The following is a 24,569-nucleotide window of genomic DNA, read 5'->3' on the forward strand; positions in this document are numbered from 1 at the left end:
TTGCTCACATGTGAGCTGTTTTTGGGCGCCTGCTAGTGTGCGATAGAGAACCAGTAAATGTGTTTGTCCTAGTCTAAGAGTGTTTTGTGGGTCTCTCTCTCTCCCTCTCTCTCTCTCTCTCACCGCCAGTGTGTGAGACTGTGTCAGAGCGTGGGAAAATATATCATAAAGCCTTGCCTGTGACGTTCAAAAGACCAGATGAAACTGAATAACAGAGGGTTTTATTCAAGAATTGTTCAACAGACAACTCTTAGCAAGGAAATAAAAGTAACTACGAAGAACAAAGGTTTTCAAAAAGGGGTTTAGCTAATTCTCGACTATGCAGTAACAGTCAGTCTGACTCCACCCTCATGCCTCCAGCATAACTCATCACATTATTTATATGTACAAGGGTAACATAAAAAGACTAATATCTAGAATACAATAACTAAAGTAAATTTGCTTACAATGACAAGAACACGTCTCTTTAAACAGGTATATACTAAAAAAGTACATTTTTGATATAAATACATTATATTGGGGAGGATAAATAATACAAAAAAGACAAAATATTGGCTATAACAAATAAATATATATATATTTATGAATGAATGTTCACTCGAACACACATACAGGAAGGCGCCCACGATTGAGCTGATTGGGGGTCTTCCGTTTCAAAATATTTTAACCCATTAAAATGTAAACTCTAAGTGCAACAATGATGCCCAGAGGAAACGAAGCATTAGTGCATATCTAGACATCCTCACTTTTGCTTAATTTCTTGGACATACATTTTGTTCACATATACCCTGTTTTCACGTTAAGTCAAGAGAAGAGAAAATATGGGTTTTCAAGATTAATATTGCCTCATGTCAGTGAACCCTAAAGACTGAGAGAAGGAACATCAAAACAAGGGGGCAATGAAGGTTATGCAGAATCCGAGTTTTAAGCTCTTAAATACTGTGCTTAAGACAAAGTAAATACTTTTATCCAGATTTGATGGACATTTATGTTGCCTGCTATGTGTATAACAGCCCTACAACCTAACTCAGGAGGGGGGATATTCTGTGATGCAAAGACATGTGTGGTCTTTCCATTCTTATGGTAGAACAGATGAGTTAAAATATCCAAAGACAGTTGGGTTAGTTAAGGTGATGGGTTTAAATAGAGGTAATGTGAAAAAGGAAAGTAAACTAAAATAATCCAGTGGTTTTCCTGTACCCGTCAGGAACTTGTAAGAGGATGGTTACATACTCAGGGCAATCATAATTGTGTTGCGCTTCTGTGGAGTCAACATACAGCTGGTTAAGGTATGCTGAAGCAAGAACAGGTTTGTTCTACTTTCAAAGAATTAAAATGTCGGTAGGGCATACAATGGTAAATTGCATTACATGAAATGCTTTTTCCAACTTGGTCTTTAACAATGTTTTCAGAATATAGGTTATGTAAAAATACCATGTGAGGAAGGATATCACACTTGTAACAAAAATACGGCAGCACAAACATGGACAACTTTAAATGTGACAAGAAACCACTGGATCATTTTTTCCAATCCCATTGCAGCGCCCCATGTGTTAGTATTGTTTTATTTCCAAACCTGCTACAGATGCGTTAACTTGGGCGCTTCCTGGATTCTACCCTGAGAAGGATGGTGCACTGACAGGTCTGTGTATGTCGGGTGGGGGTCACATGGTCCGTGATGTTGGCTGGTTGGCATCTGTGCAGCACCATTGTAGTCCATATTATTAGACTGGTGGTGTGGCAGGTGATTAAGGCCGTACAGAGACGGACCCGAGGTGGGCATTGAATCCACATAGTTCCCTCCTACATACACAGGGCTACCCTGGATATTGGGAGTTCCATAACTGCCACCATTACCCTGTAGACCGTGAGGGTCGTATTCTGGCGCCGTGTTGGCATACTTCTGTTGTGAGGGGCAGGTTTTCAACGGGTTTTGGTAGGCTGTAGACATGGCATAAGCATTTTGATGAGGCTTGTTAAAAGATGGCGGAGAAGGGGCATCGTAGTTGCCAGTCATTGAATGCATGGAGTTCATAAAACCAGCAGATGACTGCATGGGCAGAGGCGGGCTTCCAGTGGGCGAGGGTCCGCCAGAGGAAGAACCAATTCCCTTCAACTTCTGATCCTTTTTGTACTTCATTCTCCGGTTCTGGAACCAAATTTTGATCTGCCGTTCGCTTAGGTTGAGCAGGTTGGCCATCTCAACGCGCCGGGGCCTGCACAGGTAACGGTTGAAGTGGAACTCCTTTTCGAGCTCCACCAGCTGCGCGCTCGTGTACGCAGTGCGTGCTCTTTTGGATGCCGCAGAACCCGGGGGGCTTTTCTCGCCGCTGCAGCTCTCCGCTGGGTGGAAATGAAATAAAACATAATTACTACATTCAGAAATTGAATGCACCATTTCATAATAAACCAGTGAAGACATGGAATCTTAACCCCTTTACATTAGTCTTCACCGTTTCATAGCTTTGGCATTTATTAAGAGAACTGAACTTCAACACTGACCTGGTGTATGTAAATTGCATCAGGCACCCCATAGCCGGAGCTGTACACAGACCCACTAGTCATTGTATCAAAATTAATAGATTTTAATGAGTACAACCATGCCTTCTTAACAGATGAATAACAACAAATCTGCTAGTTCATATCGTTATTTTAATTGACGTCGTTATTAACCAAATTTAACTTTAAATTTTATTTAATTTAAATTGTATAATTTAATAAAATAATTTAATTTAAATTTTATATGTATGATGTGTACATTTAGTGCAGTTTTGCAGAGCTAGTTTAGCACCCGGTCTGGCATTCAATGTCCTTCATATGAGTGCCAGAATCTGAATATTCGGATTTAAATGATACGATCTACATTTCAGAAGAGTTTGGTCTGGTGTCCTCACTGATTCCTCACTTGCCCATGTCCACCTTTTCTAAAGATGGATGTAAAACCGCTTGAATGCTACACTATTCAGTATGACATTTCGAAATTCGGCTTTAGAAGCATTCTATGGTCCCATCTGATGTAGTTCAAAATCTTAAATCCAAACATTACTGTGTTCTTACTTCAAAGCGATCTTTGGCATCCTATTTGAATATAACAAACAAAGAAACATTGGGAGCGCGCACACACCATTAGTTGTACTTGCGCTTGGGGAGCTGTTTTTCTGTTTCGAGTTCTGCCTCGATTCCTTCATCCAGGGAAATATCTGTTTGGTGATAGTGGGATTAGGGGGGAGTGCTGAGGTCTTGGACGGGGCTGTTTTCACGGTACCGCCGCCGCTGCTGCTGCCTGACTGCTGAGCCGAGCTGCTGTTAGTGGCGTTAGCGGGGTTCTGGGGAGGAGAGACAGGGGGGGCTTGGTGGTGTTCAGGTGGCAGACTGGGGCGCATACAGCTCCCGTTGAGCTCTTTCGTTTTTGCATGTTCCTGCTGAGTGCCATTGCCAAGGGACTGCAGCGAGCAGGCAGACCTCTGGTAGTCATTCTCCAGGTGCGCTGAAGACTGGTAGGGTGGTTGCGGCGCATCGTAGCAGAAGCCGTTGGCCCCTTGGTATGAGTAGCCTCCGAAAAGCGTCGAGTTGTCGTAATAGGTAGTTTTCTGCATTTCCGAAAATGGTTTCACCGGCTACCAGGGTCCTGACGACCTTCTGGAAGAACATTGGCACCAGAGGTCACGTGACTGTCTCTTTCCAACGGCCTCTTGGAAGTTGACCTGAAAGGTTATAAGAATCACATAATAAGAGCGGCGCACGCATAAATCCATCTTAGCCGCTGAAAAGCCCAATGACATGAATAGTTTTTTTTTTTTTTTTTCAAAACGCGGCTTGCAGATGCTATGTCAGTCCAGGCAACACTCGTTCCATCCCTCTCCCTCCCTCTCCCTCTCTCTCCCGTTTCTCCCGCAATCAAACAACAGCACAAAATAGTCATCATAACCACCGAACAAATGGGTCATGTCCCCATTACTGTGCAAAATTTTGCACTCGTTTTCTTGTGTTGCTCGGTCGGGGTGTTTGTTTTCTGCTTGCTCTGCGTGCAAGATAAGAGAGCCTGCTAAAAGACCATACTTACATATGTAATATCTAATTTAATGTAATGCTTGTATGTTATTTGTGGGCATTGCTGGTTACGCTTTCCATTGTCTAGTAATAATTTTGTACTCCTGTTCCAATTTTGTCATGATAAAACATGATATTTGTGCATTAGTTTACATATACGGGTGCCGTACCGGTGACATCTAATTACTCTGTGGATTGCCTATCATTTATTAAGGAAAAGACAAATAATCTACGAGGTTTCAATATTGCCGATATAATTCATTTCCTAATAGCACGTGAAAACGTCAGAAGTAATGTGATATTGTTTATTACATTGACATTATCTCGAACAACGAAGAACGTGAAGAAGGGAGGCCTATTGGCTATAAATTTTTTACCGTTGGCTAAAACGCGCTTAACTCCAAATATGAATGTTACGGCTACTTTAAGTATACATACGAGCTTACCTGTACATTCATACCCAAAGAAGCAAAAATGTAAAATGTTAACATGTACACGAACATGTGGCAAAAGAGGGAATTTCAATGACACTAGTATCTACGAACAATTATATTCTCATAATGCTATTACGAAACGGCTGATACTCCAAGACCTTAGGCTGCCCCAAAGACTGTGCTTTTTAACCTTATGGGGCTAGTATTTCTCCGGTTACAAGCCGATATATTTAGACAACATTAAAAACCAGAAAAACCGGCACTTTAGCCACATCTCCCAGGATTGTGAACTGTTTCTAGCTCTCGATAAAGGGTGCAGGATAATGGAACATGTCTCAGACGCGTTCAGGCGATTTGATGCATGAGGGTCAATCGGCCAAAGAGGCTACCATTCCAAAGCTCGAGGCTTCCTCGCTAGGTGGTAGGTCGGTGGCTTAGGGGCCAGGGCACATCTCTACAACATCGTCTACGCACATGGGATTCATTTCTGAACTGCATGCACAAGCTGGGTGCGAACATAAAGTTCTAAATTGACACTGTGGCCCCGTGGGATCTAAGTCCAAAGAGCTATGATATTCTGTACACTACTTCAGGTAAATAGACAACAATCAGATGAATAAAGATAAATAGCAAATTATTTCAAGAGACGTATGTTTCGCTACGTCAACTACCATCGCCTTTTCATCTGTGTCTTTTGTGACAATTACAACAGTGCTTTTCTATGGTGCAAGCCATGGTAACGTTTAATATTACGCACAAGGAGGACTGCTTTTTACTTTTACTGGTTTTTAATGTGTTTCTCATTGCAGTTATTTAACAGGATAGTACTGTTTCAGAGGGTGAGATTGTTTATTTTACTGCTTGATAACATATTAAAATCTAATTAATTTTATATAGAGTATATCCTTGTCAATAAATCAAAAGACAAACGAACAGAGCCCTTAAACACATCCATCCCTAATAAATCATTCGAAGGGGGTCATACTAATGACACGGCTTAATTGCAGTGTCCCTGGTAAGTCCAGAATACTTGTTAGCGGAACAGAAATAAAGGCCTTCCTGAAAAACCATTATTGCACACAGACATGAAAACACGGAATAAATCCTCTAACCAAATTAAACGGTCAATAGATAGTATATGACCAAAAAACGGTCAAACTTTATACGATTGAAAACTGTTTTTACAGATTTCCACTATTTAACTGATACAAAAACGCAAACCAAGACAACTGCGAAATTCTGGTCGCCGATAAAATAAAAACAAATGAAAAATGACTTATTTACTGTTTAGCTTATGTGAAATAAAGCGTGGGTTATGTATATCTTTAAAAAGGAACCTACAGTTTTTGTATGTCAACTCACAACACGTAACAAATGTCGGTCATTTATCTTTTCTGTAGACGGCCGGAATCTTAATTATTCACTCCAAGGAATTGTTTGAAAAAATCACAGCAGGGATAATAAATATTAAATTATATCATGTTTCAATTAACCTGGCACGGGCTTCTTAGCCTGTTTGTTGCTGTAACACAATAACAAAGTTTCCTGTTGACATCGTTTAACACAATTACGGTGATAGAATCCAAATAAAACAACTTCGACAAGGACATACACAACTCACATTCCTGTTTTCCAAACAATATATGGTCTTGCTATAAACGATACACAGTATATCACCAAAAAGCAGCAAAGATAAGTTATATTTCCGAAGGATCTCAAATGATGCAACCTTGTTGCAAAACTTTCGCATATAACTTAATGTTTATCAAGTCAACATGATGAAGGCCTATGTTCGTGTGTTTCATTTCAACGGAATACATCATAGCAAAATCCAATACACACACAGGTATATATATATATATATATATATATATATATGAGAGAGAGAGAGAGAGAGGCGAGAGAGAGAGAGAGACAGAGAGAGAGAGAGAGGGAGAGAGAGGGAGAGGGAGAAAGAGAGAGAGAGAGCTCCAGTAAGGTCCTGAACGATCTTGGTTAAGAAGAGGCAAGCCAAAACAAAAAAAAAGAATCTAAAGTGATTGCCACCATTGCTCGGCAAATACATAAAAAGGTGAAAACGAATTAATCAGACAGAGACGAAAAGAATAAGAAAAGGAGAAGCGCCGTGGAAGGAAGCTTAAAGCATTGTGAACTCTTCTTGAACCGCGATTGGAGTCATATGGTCATAAATCACTGGGACATATTCTCCGCCATTCACAAACTGATAGCCTGTTTCAGTCTGGCTTACCTTAGCCTCTGACGAGGAAAGCACGGGTAGGCATATTTTCTCATCCAGCTTCACTGCAATTAATAAGCAAGTGTTCTCCCCTCCTTTAAAATTCGTGAAGAATGTAAGAAACGCGATCTGCAGGACGGCGCCTTCAGTTTAGCTCCGGATATTCCCTTATAGAATCCCTCCGTTTGAAAGGGCGAGATGGTGTAGCATCAAAGATCTGAGGAAAGCTCGGGCTGCGAATGGACAGGCAGTAAGAATCTGGCTGCCCTGTCGACTGGTACGCCCTGCTCGCTGATAACAATGGCCTCAGATTTTTCCCCCCTTCTTTCATGGCGTAAATCTTAACAACAAAATCCGAACAGAGATTTTACCCACCGTGAGATTTAGCCGTTGCATTTCTGTTTCTGTTTTTTTCTTTCCCGGTTGCTTTCCGTTGTATTGTCAACACAAGGCCTTTTCGCTATTTCCAAATAACGGGGCTGTTTGAAGTCCCAGGCAGGAGTGTTATTCCCCATCAAACCCAGCGTCACTAGTGAAAAATTATGCTAATTGCAGACGTGGTGGACAGAGGCCTATGGTGGTGACGGCAAGCTAGTGCCTTCTGATTCACGTGTTTCACGGTTAGGTGTCAATCTATGCTAATATTGTTTTGTTGTTAGGCAAAGCCTCAAGTTTCCACTCTCTCCAGTGTGTATTACATTACTGTCAGCGTATTTCTACCCTTGGCTCCCTAATGATTCAGGGTAGGAACAACGCAATATCTGTATTGTTTATGGTTCGTTTATCGTAAGACCCCCCCCCCCCCGCCCCCAACTCAACTCCTATCAAAATTAATGCACTACACTGAGAGGAAAAAAAAGTTTGGGATAACAGACAACAGGCGGACTGGGAAGGCTGGGGAGGGGTGTAAGATCAAGGGACCAAAATAGAAATAATATGTGATTTTTTTAATAGTTATGGAAATGCCAATGACACAGACGTCTTAAAAACTTGATATGGAGGCTGATAAAAAAATAAATAAATAAACAAATAAATAAATAAATGAGAAAGGGTTCAAGTGTGGGCAATCCTAACACATGAGGGACAGGAACGATAAATCAACATTTCAAAAACAGGGAAGGAAATTGAGAGGAGCGAAAGAAAATGGAAAGAAAGCATAAAGGTGTTTTAAGAATTTTCTTCTCCCCAATGTCTATCCCTATCTCTCACACCCTCTCTCTCTTTTTATTATTCAGGACACTACCCCTGTCGTTTATGGCTACGCAAGATTTATGACTTCTACCACACATAGCAGCTGTAAACAGCAACTTTAAAAAGATGCATTTCATGTAGGGTACTTGAATAGAAAGGATCTCGAACGGCGTAGGAGGAAGACAGGGGAGAAAAATGTAGGTGTTTGCAACTTTTTTTCTTAACGGCATTGTTGGGGATTTTGCAAGTATGGCTAGAAGGCAGCAAAGGGAAAAAATCTTAATATACAACAATGTTTTAAAATTAACTTAAAATACTATAATGTTTTAACGAGGAAAAATGGACACAGATGGAAGCGAAATGTCTGGAGGCATACCTATGTGCGTTACAAGAGCTGTGTGTTCACAACAGATTTGGATTAAAACATGCCGCTTTTTTCTTATCGAAAGGCTAAAGAAAAGGATTCCGGTCCACCACCCAAGATGGTTTTAGCGTCAGGACGTGGTTTTCGTGTTTTGGTTTTGGATGTGTCGGAACAAGATATTCGGAGGCACTTCTTGCATGGTGGAATAAGCGTTAACAGATAAACGAGGTGCTACCGCAATTCATTGTTGGGATGATAATACATCAGTCAAAAATGCAACGAGACACTTTTCATATTGTTTGATTCTTGAAAATCAAGACAGAGCTTTTTCCTCACTGGTAAATTTACATGGAGGTGAATATACACTTGTTTTTTTTTATAAATTTATAAAAGGCATGTAATTCTTCAGGTCTGTCCTGTGTGTGTGTGTTTGGGAGAGAAAGATAAAGAGAGAGGGAGACATTCACCCGTGTATTGCTTGAAACAACAGCTCTCTATGTACACTGTATAATGCATAACCAACGTATCTGACATATTAATGTATAGTCATACTACAATACATAGTAAATATGAATATGTTATATATACTTTAAGACGAAACAAAATACCCAAGCAAGCAAGTTTGTGTTTTTTTTTTTTTTTTGGAAGATATAACAATGCAAAAGAAATACTTCTTGTGGGAAATCTATCTTACAATCTAGTTTTGATGTCAGATAATAGAAACGTATCTTACATTACTATGAGACCTGTGTATCCATTTTCTGATTGCATATTAATGTATAGAGCAGGATTCGCACAATGCATTAACTATTCAATAATATAAGCTTGGTTTAATACTTCTATAAATACGGGAACGTCTATGTATCTGTTATCCACAGAGATTAAGTTACATAAGAGCAATGGAATTATAATAATTCCAGAAGTTATCGCATACAGATTTTAATTACTTCCCATGGCTGTAAACACAACAAGGTTAGCTGCAATGCATATATATATATGTATAGAAAAAGGGCACTTACCGATACTGTGTCCTGTATCACCAAAAGATTTTATACAACAACGAGTCTTGATAAGGTGTAGGGACTAGAAAAGAAAAAGACAAAGATCCGATCAAAGAGGTGGCAGAAACAGCCATGCATAAAATATTACTTCAGTAAAATTCGTATCCTGTAAGAAACCTCAGCGCTAGACATTGTTATAGTCATTTTTTGACTGTGGAAATCAAAAATGATGCATCTGAAAATTATATGTGTATCACCGCAACGCTCCCATGCATGTATGTACTACAGTGTGTAATATTGTTTTTGATTTATATTCCCTTGTGTATTTGTTATTTCCTTCATGCATAGGTCAGTCTCTTTTTTATTTTATGGTAAAATCCTTGTTTCAATGTTACTCTTCCAAAAATAAAAATAACTGCTTCCTTCAACTTTCTTATTTCCTTGTTTGTTTATATTGTTATTGTTTTAATTCTGATCAGCGCTTTTCATGTGATTTAACGTTTTAGGTTTTAAGTATAATACAAGTAACGAGAAATTGCAGCCGCCTCCAGCTTCACAGATCATCAAATCTCTACAAAAAACAATGATATTCCATACATAATAAACAAAAATGCTGAATGAACAGAACTCAGTAATGCCAGAGCTCTACTATTAATTCTAATTAAAGACTCTAAAGAACAAAAAAATAAATGAGCAATAATAATAATAATAATAATAATAACAATAATAATGCAATATATATCGGCACATGGTGTTCCAAAATGAAACCGTGAAAAGAAAGAAATCGAACATAACCTATAGGCAAACATTAAAACCGCTATGCACATTTCGGTACTATTTTAAATTTGTCACCATGCTCAAGCGAAGAGAGAAGCCTTCGTAAACTCTGTGCTGCCTCCTTTTGAATCGGGCGTGAAAACGTTGTTATTTACGGTAGATATATAATTCATAGGAGAACGCTTCAGTCTAAATGAAATCCAATGGACGAAGTAGTTTGCATAGAGGCGCTTATTAAAGTAAAATAAAAACGTTAAATGAACTCGCGAGCCCGACTCCTGACAGCTACCCAAACACATAAATCAAACTGAGGATTCCCTGACCTCCCTGGCTCTGCGGCCTATAGCGCTATAAAGTTATTTATTGCCTCCACACACTCACATAGTGATTTGGCTCGCCTCCATCCACATCGACTGGGTTTTATTGCCGGTAGGTTTCGTTTTGGAGCCCCTCAGCTGATTTTCAGCAACGATAGCAAGCAAAAGACTTGAAGCCGTGTTGGTCGGAATAAGTTACCTATAAAGTGCGGTTACTACATCCCTGATCTTGCAGCGGTACAGAACAAAAGGAGGGGGCAGCTTTATGCAGAAGAGCTGATCAGTCCGTTTTAGCAAAAAGGAACCAGCGATTTCAGACATTCTAGAGCAATCAATAGTAATTGAACGGCAAATTCAACAAAATGAAGCGGTATTAGGCTGAACTATGCAAGAGATATCGAAATAACGCAGAAAACAACAAATAGGGCTGTTCGTTACTGCAAGGGTTACAACAAAAGGCTCATACATGATTTATTACTCTCAAAATTTTCGTAAAGGGATATAAGTAATGGCACATTTTGGTTACAATTTTAGTTTGATTCAAACATAACGATGAAACTCGTCTGCTCATGCAACCAATAAAAGCAATTCCAATCTGACAGTTTAGCTCCAACTTTATTTCAAAGTTCTTTGTTAGCTATATGCACCAGGCGAATATTTGTCAAGCCACCTCCTATGCAGCCACACACAAATTAAAACCTATTCGTCCACCAAAAAAATGTTCTCAACACTTACTTTGAAACAAAAATACTCAGATTTAAACAATAAACAGGGAAGGTATGCAATGTGGCTGTGTTTTCATTTTACAGATTGGCATTCTGTTTTCCGAATGACCTTTGCGTTGAAGTGTAATAACTCACCAGATTAATGATCAATCAACGAAAGTACTTTTGCCTTCCCTCCATATACATTATTTTATTTGAATTCATCCTGGAACTTTTTCCAAGGCGTTCAAAGAACCCTCACAGTGTCTTCTTTGGTTAGCGGTTTGCGAAACCCCGATCTTATCCTATTTGTTGTGTTATTACCAGCCAGTTGTTAATAGCAGAGTTGATGACTGGGTGAAACACAGCCGCGAGACGACAAGGCCCTTTCCATCCAAATGCCAAAATAATACCTCGAATTATGCGCTCACGTGACCCATATACGTCAACGTTTGCTCGTTTTAAATGCAATTCTGAAATGAATCAGGTTCCTTAAGAAATGACTTCTCAAAAACAGGGAAAAAGTTTTTAGGTTTTCCGCTAATGCTCGGGTTGTGTTCATTTTTTCTTCTCCACCAGGCGCCACCCACAAAATGCCTAATTATCTGTCTTCCTTCGCCTCTACGAAGGTGTGTTTCCATCATTCTTCATTGCTTAATTCCATCGTGCTCATCTGAAACGAGCTCAATGGAGTAATATCCAAATGGATATGAAGCATAAACTGCGGATTTGTTTCTGATGGGGAAAGTCAGATTGTGTCTTTTCTTTCTCATCCTTGAGGATGGCGGGTTTCAACACCACGGGATTTCTTGTGGAAGGAGAAGGAGAGCCGCGTGGTCTCTGACTGCAATCCTGCAGTTATAACAGGCGTTTGTGCGCCTCTCCCTGATGACCATGGAGCACGGGGCATGGTTTACACCCACGCAGATTGTCCTTCAACTAAAGATCGCTGGATTACAATAAACCCACCATTTTTGCCTAACAACTACCCTGCGTGATGACAACCTGGCGGAAACATGATCAGAAGTGTCAGAACTATAGCTGCTCAATTTTACATCCTGATTAAAAAGTACGCCTAAATTGGCAGAAATATTCGCGTATAAAATACACTTAACAGTGTATGTTACAAAGGGGAAAAATAACATTGAGTGATATAAAAAAATACCGGTCAGAAAACCACTATCATTTTTAAATTTTGGACGGTTGTCACAAGGGGTGACCACCTGCTCCCTGGCCATGCCGGGATGATACTTTTTATAGATTGGAAGTGATGTGGGGAGAGTAGAGGAATTGCGCTTTTTCATGGATGAATTCCCAATCAGTAGTGTAAGGCTTTGATCTCCCATGCTCATCTCTCCGAAAAAAAGTCAGCAATTCCCTCGTCAAGTCCTTCTTCGGAGAACAGAGTTAATTTTTAATTAGAGCGGGCCCGGAAAGGTAATTTTTAACCTGGAGTCACAGCAGAAGGGCCAACCGAATTGAGTAGGGCTTGATTCAAACTGCCTTCTTGTTACGGGGGGCGAAAATATAATTAGAGAACGAATCAACAAAATGAGACGAAATCTAAATTCACGTATTCGAATGGCTGAATTCACTAACGAAATGAAATTACAGGGAAACAGCTGGAGGGCTAGAGAGTATACATACGATATAGAACCAATACATGAACTGAAACTGTTACATGCCGATGACCACATATTTGGCTGCATGAACAATGAATTTTATGTGGGTTCCTTTCAAAGACGCCCGTATGTTTACGTAGATGCATCTATATCCCTTTTGTTCATTGCAATAATGATGGCATGATAAAACCTACACCTTGCGGAGATTTCGCCAATAAACACCAACAGTCGCCAAGTCGTAAACGCTGACACAGTTATTCTCCACTTTTGGTTTTATCGTCCATGATTTATGACAAAATCAATGTAATTATAACCTCTTAGAGCCTTGTGGGTAGTTTTTCCTCATCTTGAATTTCACAAAGCGTAAACCGTGCGGTCAGTACTTCATTTTTTTTTTTTTTTTTTTTTGCTGTGGGCAACAGGAATGCAATTTGACATTTTGCAAATCTGACTATTTGAAATTTATGCCGAAAGAAGGCAACCGGACTGGACACATAGACAAAGCCAATGGACCGCTTGGAAAAATGGAGAATAAAGAAAAAATAGTGTTTCAGCGCAGCAAGGAATCACGAGGAGCGCGATTACTGTAACTATACTACAAATTACAGAAACATGGACAGTGCCAAGAACTCTTTCATTAAAATTGCTTTCGAGGAAGCAAGTGGCCTATGCGATCAGATGCCCTGCTAAATATTTAATCACAGCTTGCTACCCCTTGTCGGGAAACGGGTGTCCAGAAAGACCCAAAAGTCTCATTTTCATAATTTCAAACCTCGTCAGTCTGTTGTTGCGCTCTAAGAATGGTATGTAGCATTGCAAGTTGGCAGGTCAAAATTACAGCCAGACATAGAGTGGCAAGCAGCAGTTATGGATGCCTTCTCTTTTCTGAAGTAAATGTTACATTAATGTAATAGCCAGGACTTACACACGAGATCAACAAAAACGATAACATGTAAGTAGGCTATAATTAAATTTCTAAAAATCCATGTGACGAATCTCGACCATTGTTTTACATACCCACAGCCATTTCTAAAGAATTTTTAGCCTGTTGTCGCCACTGACTTCTGTAAAACCCCGTATTGACTATAAGGCTAATGCTGGATTGCTTTGGGGCTTTCGAAGAAAAATAAATGTAAGGCCAATTGTGACCAATAAACAAACACCTCCAAAGTCATAAAAAATCTCTTGTTTTGATACAAAATTCAAGATGAATTCACAGGTCTTTTGAACGTCTGTAAAGTGTTCACCCCATTCATACATTTGCCATCCCGTTCGAAATTCACCCAGGCCCTCACTTCAGGTGTACCGAGTAAAATGATACGAACGAGCATATGCGAAAGAGAGAACAATATTGATAAAATGGTGAAAGGGGTGGGTTGAATAGGGTTATCGGGGAGCGGGTCGCCGTTAAGCTCCTAGAATTCCTATTTGAAGGAATCTGTCTTAATCTGTTGGAAGACAAAAAGTCTGCTTGCTCGTCAAGACCTAAGGATGGCTCTTGCCATAGGTCACACAACGGGTAATTAATTACGATTCATAGTGCTGGAACTCATACAAGAAACAGGGAAGCACCACTCCTCCGAATCATCCAAGTCTGCAAGTCTTACCTGCCTTCCAGCAGTGCTCTGGGTGCCACGAACATGGTTTAGCCAGCGCTCTGGATCATTTCTGACAACCCAATGCACCTTACATGTTTTCGTTGTTTTTATTTTTGTTGCTCCTGCATTTACACGGAAATACTGTGAATTACAAAACCCTGGATTATAGGAATAATGCGCCACCATTCATTTTGTTTGGATACACTGACAAGGTGCGTTTTAGGTAAAATCTTTCCACAGGACGCAAGGGGAGCGGACTGCACATACACACATGTGCAAAAACACACTCCCGCGCGCGCGCGTCTGATCCAAGCGCACGCGAACAAGACGAGCCACTTCCGAAGACACTCCGGCTCTTTTGGGCGAATATTGTTTCAGATCCAAGAAAGTCAAAGATTCCTGCGCTATTCTTTCCCACTCCCTCTGTCTCTCCATCGGCTTATATGGAGCGGGTGGCTGTGTGGACTGGTGCAACGAGACAGGCAAGACATACCGGGTGGGGAAAGACATAGGCCTTTCTGTCCAACAGGGCTATACTGAGCTGTGAGGCTGACACAGATACCATGTGGGTGTTGCAACCTGCGTGCCTCTTAAGGGATAAAATGGCCACCTTCAATCCGACAGTTGCCTTTTTCTGTTGGAGTGGTATTTATATTAAATTATATTGAATGCAGAACTGAAGATAAAAGGCTTCTATCTTAAATTAAGAGCTGCAGTTAAAACGAGATATCTCCATGTGCTCACAACAATGAAGATGTATTTCAATAAATATTTTAAATAATGTATTCACGCATTATTTCTGATAGGAAATCTAAAATGTAACTCCTATTAATAGTCTATAATATTTACAAACCACTTAATTCTAGTCACATTTGTAACAAACTATAACATGTTCTTCAGCGGCGGGACATTTGTCTTAGATTGTGTTTATATGGATATGTGTTGTTATATATGCCTTAAAACTCCTATCATATATTACGTACCAGTCAGCTGGGTGAAAAATAAGGAACTGCTTCTGCTGAATGTTCCACTAGTAAATTTTACACGCGTTTTGAACTAGTATCTATGCAAACCGTTATAAATCAGCACAGGACTTGATATTGATTTGTTCCCAAATGGATAATCATTCCACCATTACGAACCAGGAAGAGTCATGAAAAAACATTGCTTCCTCCCTCCGCTGAAAAATACTGTAACATATTCCCTACACAACAAAGACTACCACCACCACTATTACTAATGCTACAACAACCACAACAAAACAACATAATAACGTTATTATTATTATTATTATTATTATTATTATTATTATTATTATTATTATTATTATCATTAATCCTCGGCTTTATACATTGTGAATATCAAAAGGTTTGGATACCTCTTTTTTTCTCTTAACTTTTGCCGTTGAAACAAGAGATGTGTGTTTGGAACGTCGGGAGTTAATTCGTTTAGTCAGGTTGATACCTTTGGGGAAAGTGATGGTAGTTTCTACACAGCACCCATGCATTGGCTTCAAACATCTAAGAAATCGAATGAGGTCTATTTTATCTTGGTTATATTTAGAAAAAATACGACCTCTGGACTTTAGACAAAGGTCACACCAGAAATAAATTATGTTCTGTTGTCTGGTAACTGTTGTGTTCTGTCAGCTGTATTTGTGCTATTCGGGTAAAAGGGGGAAGGCTGAGAAAGACGTGTAGACAACGAGAAAAAGAGAATTTAAGACAAAGATTAACTGTTTCTGGAATAAATCGAATTTTTCTGTGCACGATCGATCCTAATGATCTGAACAATATTCGACTATAAATGGTTCGTTTTATGTTGTGGTATAAGATGATTTGGATGTTCACGCGTCCTTCTTGTATTGGTGAAACTAACTACCATGTAAATGCAAAGAACGAATCAGGCGCAATTTAGTGACAGATTTAACAGATATATGAATTTATAATGATAACGTAATCACCATTCTAGACAATGCATATTCGTAAAAAAAGCTTCTCTGAATTTATCTGAATGTACACCCGGTTGTTCCCTCGTCTCGGATGAAGGGTTCCTCTCAACAATAGAATATAGTTTATGAAGAGATATAAATAAGAGTTCCCTTGGTTTTTCTCTGAAAATTGTCATGTTTTTGTGAAACTGGCGAATCTAAATATGGCCATTTTTGAAAAGATCCATTTTTCTGTATGGGAAAAAGAAAGATCGGTATACTCCCGTGGCCTGTAGTGTGCACTATGTTACTTTTCAGTGGCAGCAAAAAACATGCACTAAACACACATACAAACGGACACGTATGCACACGCACAATGCTTACGTAGAGCCATACATACATACATACAGACACATATCCATAAAAAATACCTACTACATTTGATAATAATTGTTGCATGTCACTGCTCATGACACTGCAGTGTTGCTTTCAACACAACCGATCCAGGCTCCCAGGAAAATCAATCAACGATTTAGCTATTAGCTAGCTAAAGTATTAGGCGGCCTCGTTCCTCTGCAAACCTTCAGAACTGATCTCCGCTGTCACCTTAAGGGAGGTCAGTCTTCGAGTTAGAGGAAAAAAATGTTGTATATGTTCTTCTCGATTATTATTATTATTATTATTACTATCAACATTCTATTGGTTATGCTATTGACGTGGAAATGGCATGTGTCACTGCTATGCATCAAATATGAATATGTTTCAGCTTCCCTCAGTAAAAAAATCCTCTCATTGCCCTAAATCCCCTGAAATGAGCTCAGATATTGGTTTTGACACAGCGCCCTGCAATACTGAGCCCTATTACAATATACATTTTGAGTGTGCTGCCCCTTGCTGCTGCTTCCATTAATATTTAATGGAAGTAGCGGAGTTATTCTAACTCTGTTACATAAAGGTTTACACTGGCGAGGCAAAGAGAAAGAGGGACGAGCCAGAGAAATATTCGACCTCAGATTCCAGCATTCCATGTTCCATTCACAACCAGAACTACAACTGTCTAATATCTGTTTCTGCTGTTTGGTGGATGTTAAATCGTCATTATTAGTTGTCGATTACACACGGATGTGTAGTTAACGATTATCACCAATAACAATAATTGATTAGCCTATGTAATTATATATGGTATCATGAACATCTCAACACATTCTTTCTTTTTTATGAAAAAAAAAATTGTCAATGTATGTATGTTCAATGTCAGTAGTGGTTTGATTTCCCTTTCATGAACCTGAAACAATACGAAAAATACATACGTCTATGAAAATTCAATAAAACGCAGTCAGACTCATTACTACCTTGATCATTTCATTCTCATTGCATTGCCATACCAGCCCGTCTTGCCACACACCAAGAAAACAAAAACACAATAAGAAAGAAACGACTCCCCCCATAATATCTGCTTGCGAAAGATATTCTCACCAAATCACTGACAGTAAACAGTAAACATTCGTCATCATCACACACCCTAACGCTAGTTCAAAAACCAGAAGCCAATCTGAAAAGAAACGCAAGAAAAAGAAAAAAGAACGTCTACAAAACAAGCATGAACAGCACGTAGTTCCAATGATTCCTTTAGCTATGGGATGAAGATGTTTGCTTCTGGTCTGCCGTCATTCTGGTTTACAGTTCAGATGTACGCACACAAAGCCCTTCTCTATTGAGTCTGTATTCCAATGAGGCTTTTCCCGACGAAAAACTGATAAAACCCCTCACTTTAATTGAAGCCAGAATGGTTAGTATACGACCTCAAGATACGCTTTTCAGATTATATCCCACTCTTACGAGATTTATATGCCAACGAGGCGTTCCCGTTTAGCCAAATTTAAACAAATCTTTCCTTAATTGGTAATCGCATATGTTGTAACTCAAAACCTCGAGCTACAGAGCCTTCATATTAGTCGCTGATCCATTGCTGTAAATCCTCCACAATAATCAACTTGAGAGGCAGAGTTGACTACAGGGGAAAACACCGGTGAAGAGCGAGGATCAAGGAATCTCTTCCTCATTCCAGTGTATCATCACTTGCGCATCATTTTCCCTGAGAAATGATTTATCGCGGACATGGCCATAAACAACACAACTCTCTCACAAACACACAATGGCAGCCGCGCTACTACTGACATACATATCGCTATAAATCAAGGCGACTGGCTGGTGAAGAGGGGAGAGAGAGTGAGACAGAGAGAGAGAGGGAGAGATGAGTGAGAGAGGGACAGTGAGGAAAAATTTGTTACTTTAAAAAATATTGATATCAGTGGAATGCAATACGGTCTGATGGGATGTGGGCGCATCTAGCAGCCAAGACCAAAACTAAACAATGGAAAAGCGAATAAATGCAACACACAAGCACACTTAAAAGCCAAACGAATAGTAAGATGATTATTTTGACATATTTACCACAATAGCACAAACAGCAAATATTTCATTGACATGAACACGGTGCGCGGCAGGCTCTTGCACAGGAGTAGCGTCTTCCCTTTTCGCTATACTTACAACGTCCACACGGCGAAACTCACCTCCAGATTTGTTTTATTGCTGCCTCTCTGTCTCTCGCTCTCTTTTTTTCCCTCCGCTATAAGCTTGTTTTTAAAAGGACAGTTGAATTTCACGTCAGACACAGGGAGACCATGTCTGCGATTTTCCTGACGAATACATATCTATTCTGCAACCTCTGCATTAATTATTTAATGAATCACGTGACCGCGAGGGGGATGGGGGTCTTCTCCGTACACGCTTGCGGGACCACTCTGACCGAACATCAGGCTCCATGCATTTACCCCAAACAGAAAAATATGACAGAAAGACAAAACTAATATGATATAGACACTTTTCCAGGTAAAGAAATAAGACAACAAAAACACCGTTGGTAAGTCAATACGATACGAATAAATAATAAAGGTAAAGAACATAGCCTTCGTCTTATCATTTTATTTCTGCAGATATACCTTTGCTTGTCCTATTTTTCATTAATACTCTGATTTTTTTTCGTTTCGCTCATATACGTGACACTATCACTGGAATCGACTTTACGTAAGATTTAAAGAACTATTTTCCGTTAAATCGCAATACATCTTCAACATATTGTTGAAATTTTCATAAAGACTGCAACTTTTCAACGACTTCATTCATCTCAGTAGCTTAGATTTTATTATTATTATTATTATTATTATTATTATTATCAGCAGCAGCAGCAGCAGCAGCAGTAGTAGTAGTAGTAGTAGTACGAGTAGTAGTAGTATGAAAACACTCATCAACCCATATTTATGATCTTATTATGGACAGATGAAATGTGGTCTTACAACCATTCAGAAAAAAGATGGTGTTATAAAGTAAAATAACGGACAGGTAAAAAAAGAACCACTGAAAGAAAGTAGTAAGAACCCCACGGCGAGCACTTAGCAACAATAAACAATGTGGATACTGCTTCAAGTCTGTATGGTGAGTCCGTGGCATCTTCAAACAATAGACCTGAGATTGTGTTAAAGAACAAGCGTGTCTCGCGAAGAATCCTGAAGGTCATACAATAGCTCGATGTGAGCTGCCTAAAAGTGCATAGATATAAACTAATGGCTTTTAATATTACCCTTAGAAACAAACCACGAACGAAACTCTTTCAAGGAAAGAAAAAGAAACAAGCTGAACACTTCAGTAAGAAATATAATTATCCAAATAACATTAAACGAAAGTAAACTCGGTCAGTTAAGCTTTTGTTTCCCCTTTGAACAATTAAGCGACTCGTGCCGAGGTATCGCTGCCTTACAGGCATTTAAAATAGTAACAATGTGCTACCTATGAAATACTCACAGGCATAGCCTGAAACGATCCAGTGTAAAGTTGGAATAAATGTGTATCAATTTTCTTTTTTAAATGTGTAAATGATTTTATCCACAGGATTTTAAAAACCTTTAGCAAAATGTTTAAATATAGGACTCAGATTCAATGTAAGCTATAGATTAAACATTACCAAAACAACAACACATATAAAAACAAAACAATTAAATCAATAAAATTAAATCTCGTGATGCCACAGGACCAAACACAAACATTAAGAAATTTCGTTTGTACACAAAGTCTAACCGACATAATTTTGTGCAAAAAAAAAAAAAATCCAGCAACAGCAATACCATTAAAGATATGACACTACCGACACCACCATCGTTAGCTTATTTAACATCATCATATACTACTTTTGCTACTGCTACTAGTGACAATAATGATAATTACAGCAGTATAACGACATCAACAAATATACCACCACCACTACTACTATAGTATAATAATAATAATAATAATAATAATATGCGTCATACAAATATCCAAGTTCTCAATTTATTTAAAAAGGCTGGAATTTAAGACAGTGGAATTTTCAGAGGAGATGTAAAGCATCTTATATAAACATTGCATTTACGAAACGGTAGGTTTATATAGAGGGAGAGGAGATTGATTTGCCGAGCCGGACATCCTCGATTTTATTGGGGATCATAAATCTGTCAAACAAGCATTGCGCTGCGAACATATCTTAAGAGTAATTGTAACGGCGGTTCATTCTATACAATACTGGATATGCGGACACACCGTCAGCCACGTCCGACAATGCCTTTACCCATCTTCGGCCCGCATTATAGTAAATTATCCTCTTGAAAATACCACGTTGATATTATTCCAAACCCCATCAAGACCGCGCATGAATTTAACATGTAACAACTGATCGGTGATTTAGTACCATCCGTCCCGAAAAAAACATTATCTTGTAGTTTTACGTAGATGAAAATGCCTATTATTGTTGTCGCAATTATTATAATTAGTTGTAATAGTGGTAGTATAAATGGTGGTAGTAATATTAGTAGGAAGAAGAGGAGGAGGAGAATTCGCATTTTTGTGCAATGCTAATTTAATAATTGTAATCGTACCAGCAGAAAAATAAAACACACAACCAGCACTCAAGCTACGGGAATCACATCATTATTAAAGATATTTTTTCGGTTTCATTCTATGCTTAAACATGTTGTTGTGCGTAATTATTGCTTATGTGGCAACAGTCTTTTTCCTTTGTAAGGGCCACGACTAAAAAGGTTATGAAGCCTTTTTCCTTGCTTACCATACAGAAATCCATTAAATATATATATATATATATATATATATATATATATATATATATATATATATATATATATATATATATATATCGGAGCCGACAAAGTGGGTAAAATGTGCTATCATTTACATAACTGACATTACAATGTTTTCTCAGCGAATCTATGGTTCTGTGGTGACTCTAATTCTGCAAAAAGCTCGGGACTGGTATTATTACATAATTATCTGTCCGAAACACAACAGTACAGTCACAATAATCAACCAGTATTTGAATGGGGGTGACAGAAACATTAGGGACGGTGTTTTACTTTATTCAAAATGATTCTTTTCTTCTAGAATGCAAAAACTTTCACACAGGAATATAATGGACTATGTATCTGCATGACTACAGCGCGCTGACCTCTGCGCCGCAGCATTTGAGAGGCATAATTTACCAAAAGGCGAGGGCTATTTGTTTCGCAATTAGCTGTGTGATCGAAAACAGGCTCGACACCACAACTGTACGTGTAAAGCGGCCAAGCCTTCAAACATATCTGGGGCGGGTGGTGGTGGTGGTGGTGGTGGGGGGGGGGGGGTCACAAGGCACAGTTCTGGGCGTTGGCAAACCCTGCAGTCACCCTTACCCTCAACGATGCAAACAGTATAAACCAAACAAGCAGGTGTAAGGATATTTGCCTCTCATATTTAACATCTCTCTGTGGGTCCCAAATATATTTCAATGTTCGGACTAAATTTTATATCAGCGACATACGCCACTGGTGTAGGTTAGTAGATACAATGGTATAGGTTAGTTGTACATGCTCATTGAAGGGAGCTGATCATTAATATCACTAAATGAGAATATCTCCGTGAAAGATAAGAATGTGGGGGCGTCAAAGTTTGTTTGTACGACTCGCACGTTTTCAATTTTGGTCATTTTATTGTCGAAAAAGAAAAGAGGACGGCTGTACTGCAGCCGCAGCAGTGTAGCAGACTTGCAGTTTCTTGTGCTAGGCTCTCCACAGATTTGCGCGAAAGCGCAAAGCCCGTACCCCGAGGTTACAGTGACCCAGCCGCGCTGTTATGAATAACTGCGGCTGTGAGGTTTATGTTTGAAATGTAAGTGGAGTGGTGTCCAGTCTGAGAGAGGTCAGGGGTTCCAGAGGTCAGTCTGTGACTTCACAACGGACCTAATCGCTTAGAAAACGTGTCCCCTAGTTGAACCCAACCTGGTCATTCTGCTGTCCGCTCCTAACATTTTTTTCATTTCCATCGATGCTTGTATCTTGCAATCTTGCTTCACGTACAAACCACACCACAATGCAAATGGCCGCAAAACAACCCTCAAAATGCTGCAATATTCCAGACAGAAAGCCTAAAAAGGGTAACGCGTTAAATGTGGCTAAATATAAAGCATTCACACAGTGCAAATGCATTACGGGATATATTCGCAAGACATAATATTTTCCGACACATTCGAATTATGAATTATTTTTGTCATTAAGAAATTCATCAGTACATTTCTTCCGAAACCTGGCCAAAATATTCCGCACGTATTCCACCATCATTATCCACAGCATTATTTAGGACAAACATTTTTATCCTTTACCACCAAATAAAAATGACTGTACGATATAAACTATATCATTAAGTGGTAGTCATGAATGAGCATCCTTTTTCTTCATCACAGTGACTTCTAGACTACTATCAACGTGTTTTAAATAAAAGGAAATAATGTCACTAAATAAAAGGACAGATTCTCCCTCGAGTGTTGAAGATACACAACAACCAGGCCACAAATGTGCTATATCAAAGCGGCCATAAAACTTTCAATCCTCTGCTTCAACAAATGCGCCTCTGGTATCCGGCTGTGAACGAAGGGCCATAAAGCAATAAAATCGATCAGTAAAGCCAAACAGCCAAAAGAAGTTGAGCCGTTACCTTTTTCGCCCCCATCTTCTTTCCACCGAGGTGTCCCACAAGTGTTTGCATCTTAGGTTGATTTTCTTTAAAAAAAGTTTTCTTGTGGTTTGACTTGAGGGGGTTGGGGGTGATAATTGGCGCGCGGGGTGGGGGGGGATGAAGATTCTTCAAGTATCTCCCAAGACCTCTCTCCCCCTCCCGGCAGAAGGTCCATCCAGATTTTCTGCTGCATAACAATAGAAGAGAAGGAGTATTTAAAGAAAAGAAGTGATTAATGATTTTCTGTATAATTCTCGCATTTTTCATGGCTCTGTCCACAAATAATGGCTGTGAACTTAGGCTTCTATAGAAATCTGTTCACTATAAATTCACCCGGAAGGGGCAAGAACTTTGATGCGATTGCTAAGAATAGAATTCCAAGGTGCATATTGTATTTAATGCCACACACAAATTCATTTATTTCACAAGCCGTGGGATTGTGTCCTTTTTGAGTAGAAACCATGAGCGCAAATTCTTGCAGCCTTACATCCTTATGCAAATACGCTAAATTGCACTACAAAATAACCCACAGGTTATACATAGCTTACTAATAACGGATGTGCAGACAAAGAGCATGTATGTGCATATATTTATTATTATTATTATTTTATCATGTGGCAGTTTACCGGAACATAAAAATCATTAAGCGATTGTGACTGACAACGGATTTTTGCTTTTAAATTTTTAAATATGCCAACAATTAAGAGAAACGCACACAAAGACGCATTCAGCTTTGCAATTATATATCATTTATCTTTAAAAAGGCTGGGGCTTATGACGCTTGTGGATTTTTTTTCTTAGAGCTCATATAAAGGTGCAGAGGATGACAGAGCATATCACAAGACCGGTTTTCAGTCATTTCAGCGACCCTGGTGTAATAGAAAATCCCTGTGCCATGGAATTCCTGCTGACCAATTCGAGGCTGTATTTCTGTTTAAAGTTCCACCCAGTAAATGGAATAATATTTTCTCCTGTTATATATTTTCGATACTTGTTCCAAGAAAGAAATGAAAATTAATACAAGAGCTGCGCCTTACAAAAGAAGCCATTTGTCTTCTTGATTATCTATTTGGTTGTCAGAGTTTGAGCTATGGCACCGGCCCGTTCCTTTGTAGAATAAAAAATACACACCAAACCTGCAAACAGGGAGAAACAGCTGTGCAAAAATTAGACTCATTAATGCACTAAATGTCTTTCAGCAAGTAAACTATTAAACTTCAAGAATTGGGGTCCTCCAACTATAATACCTTCTC

At 39.1% G+C, this 24,569-nt stretch overlaps 1 protein-coding gene across 3 annotated transcripts; it reads right to left on the reverse strand.

Moving 5' to 3' along the window:
• Positions 1–558: 558 nt before the first annotated feature.
• Positions 559–23,341, reverse strand: LOC118775131 (homeobox protein Hox-B3a-like). Of its 3 annotated transcripts, none has more exons than XM_036524879.1 (4): positions 23,296–23,341; positions 9,295–9,358; positions 3,125–3,704; positions 559–2,343 (listed from the first exon to the last, which is right to left on the reverse strand). In XM_036524879.1, exons 3-4 carry the CDS (start codon positions 3,594–3,596, stop codon positions 1,580–1,582), a joined length of 1,236 nt encoding a protein of 411 aa, XP_036380772.1. In that variant the 5' UTR covers positions 3,597–3,704; positions 9,295–9,358; positions 23,296–23,341; the 3' UTR covers positions 559–1,579. The 3 variants fall into 3 exon arrangements, with proteins under 3 accessions (XP_036380772.1, XP_036380764.1, XP_036380781.1); XM_036524871.1 differs by lacking the exon at positions 23,296–23,341 and adding an exon at positions 11,231–11,607; XM_036524888.1 differs by lacking the exons at positions 9,295–9,358; positions 23,296–23,341 and adding an exon at positions 7,096–7,434.
• Between the last annotated feature and the right edge of the window lie 1,228 nt (positions 23,342–24,569).

Source organism: Megalops cyprinoides, chromosome 1 (assembly GCF_013368585.1).
Source record: "Megalops cyprinoides isolate fMegCyp1 chromosome 1, fMegCyp1.pri, whole genome shotgun sequence".
In the NCBI taxonomy this organism is placed as follows: Eukaryota; Metazoa; Chordata; class Actinopteri; order Elopiformes; family Megalopidae; genus Megalops; species Megalops cyprinoides.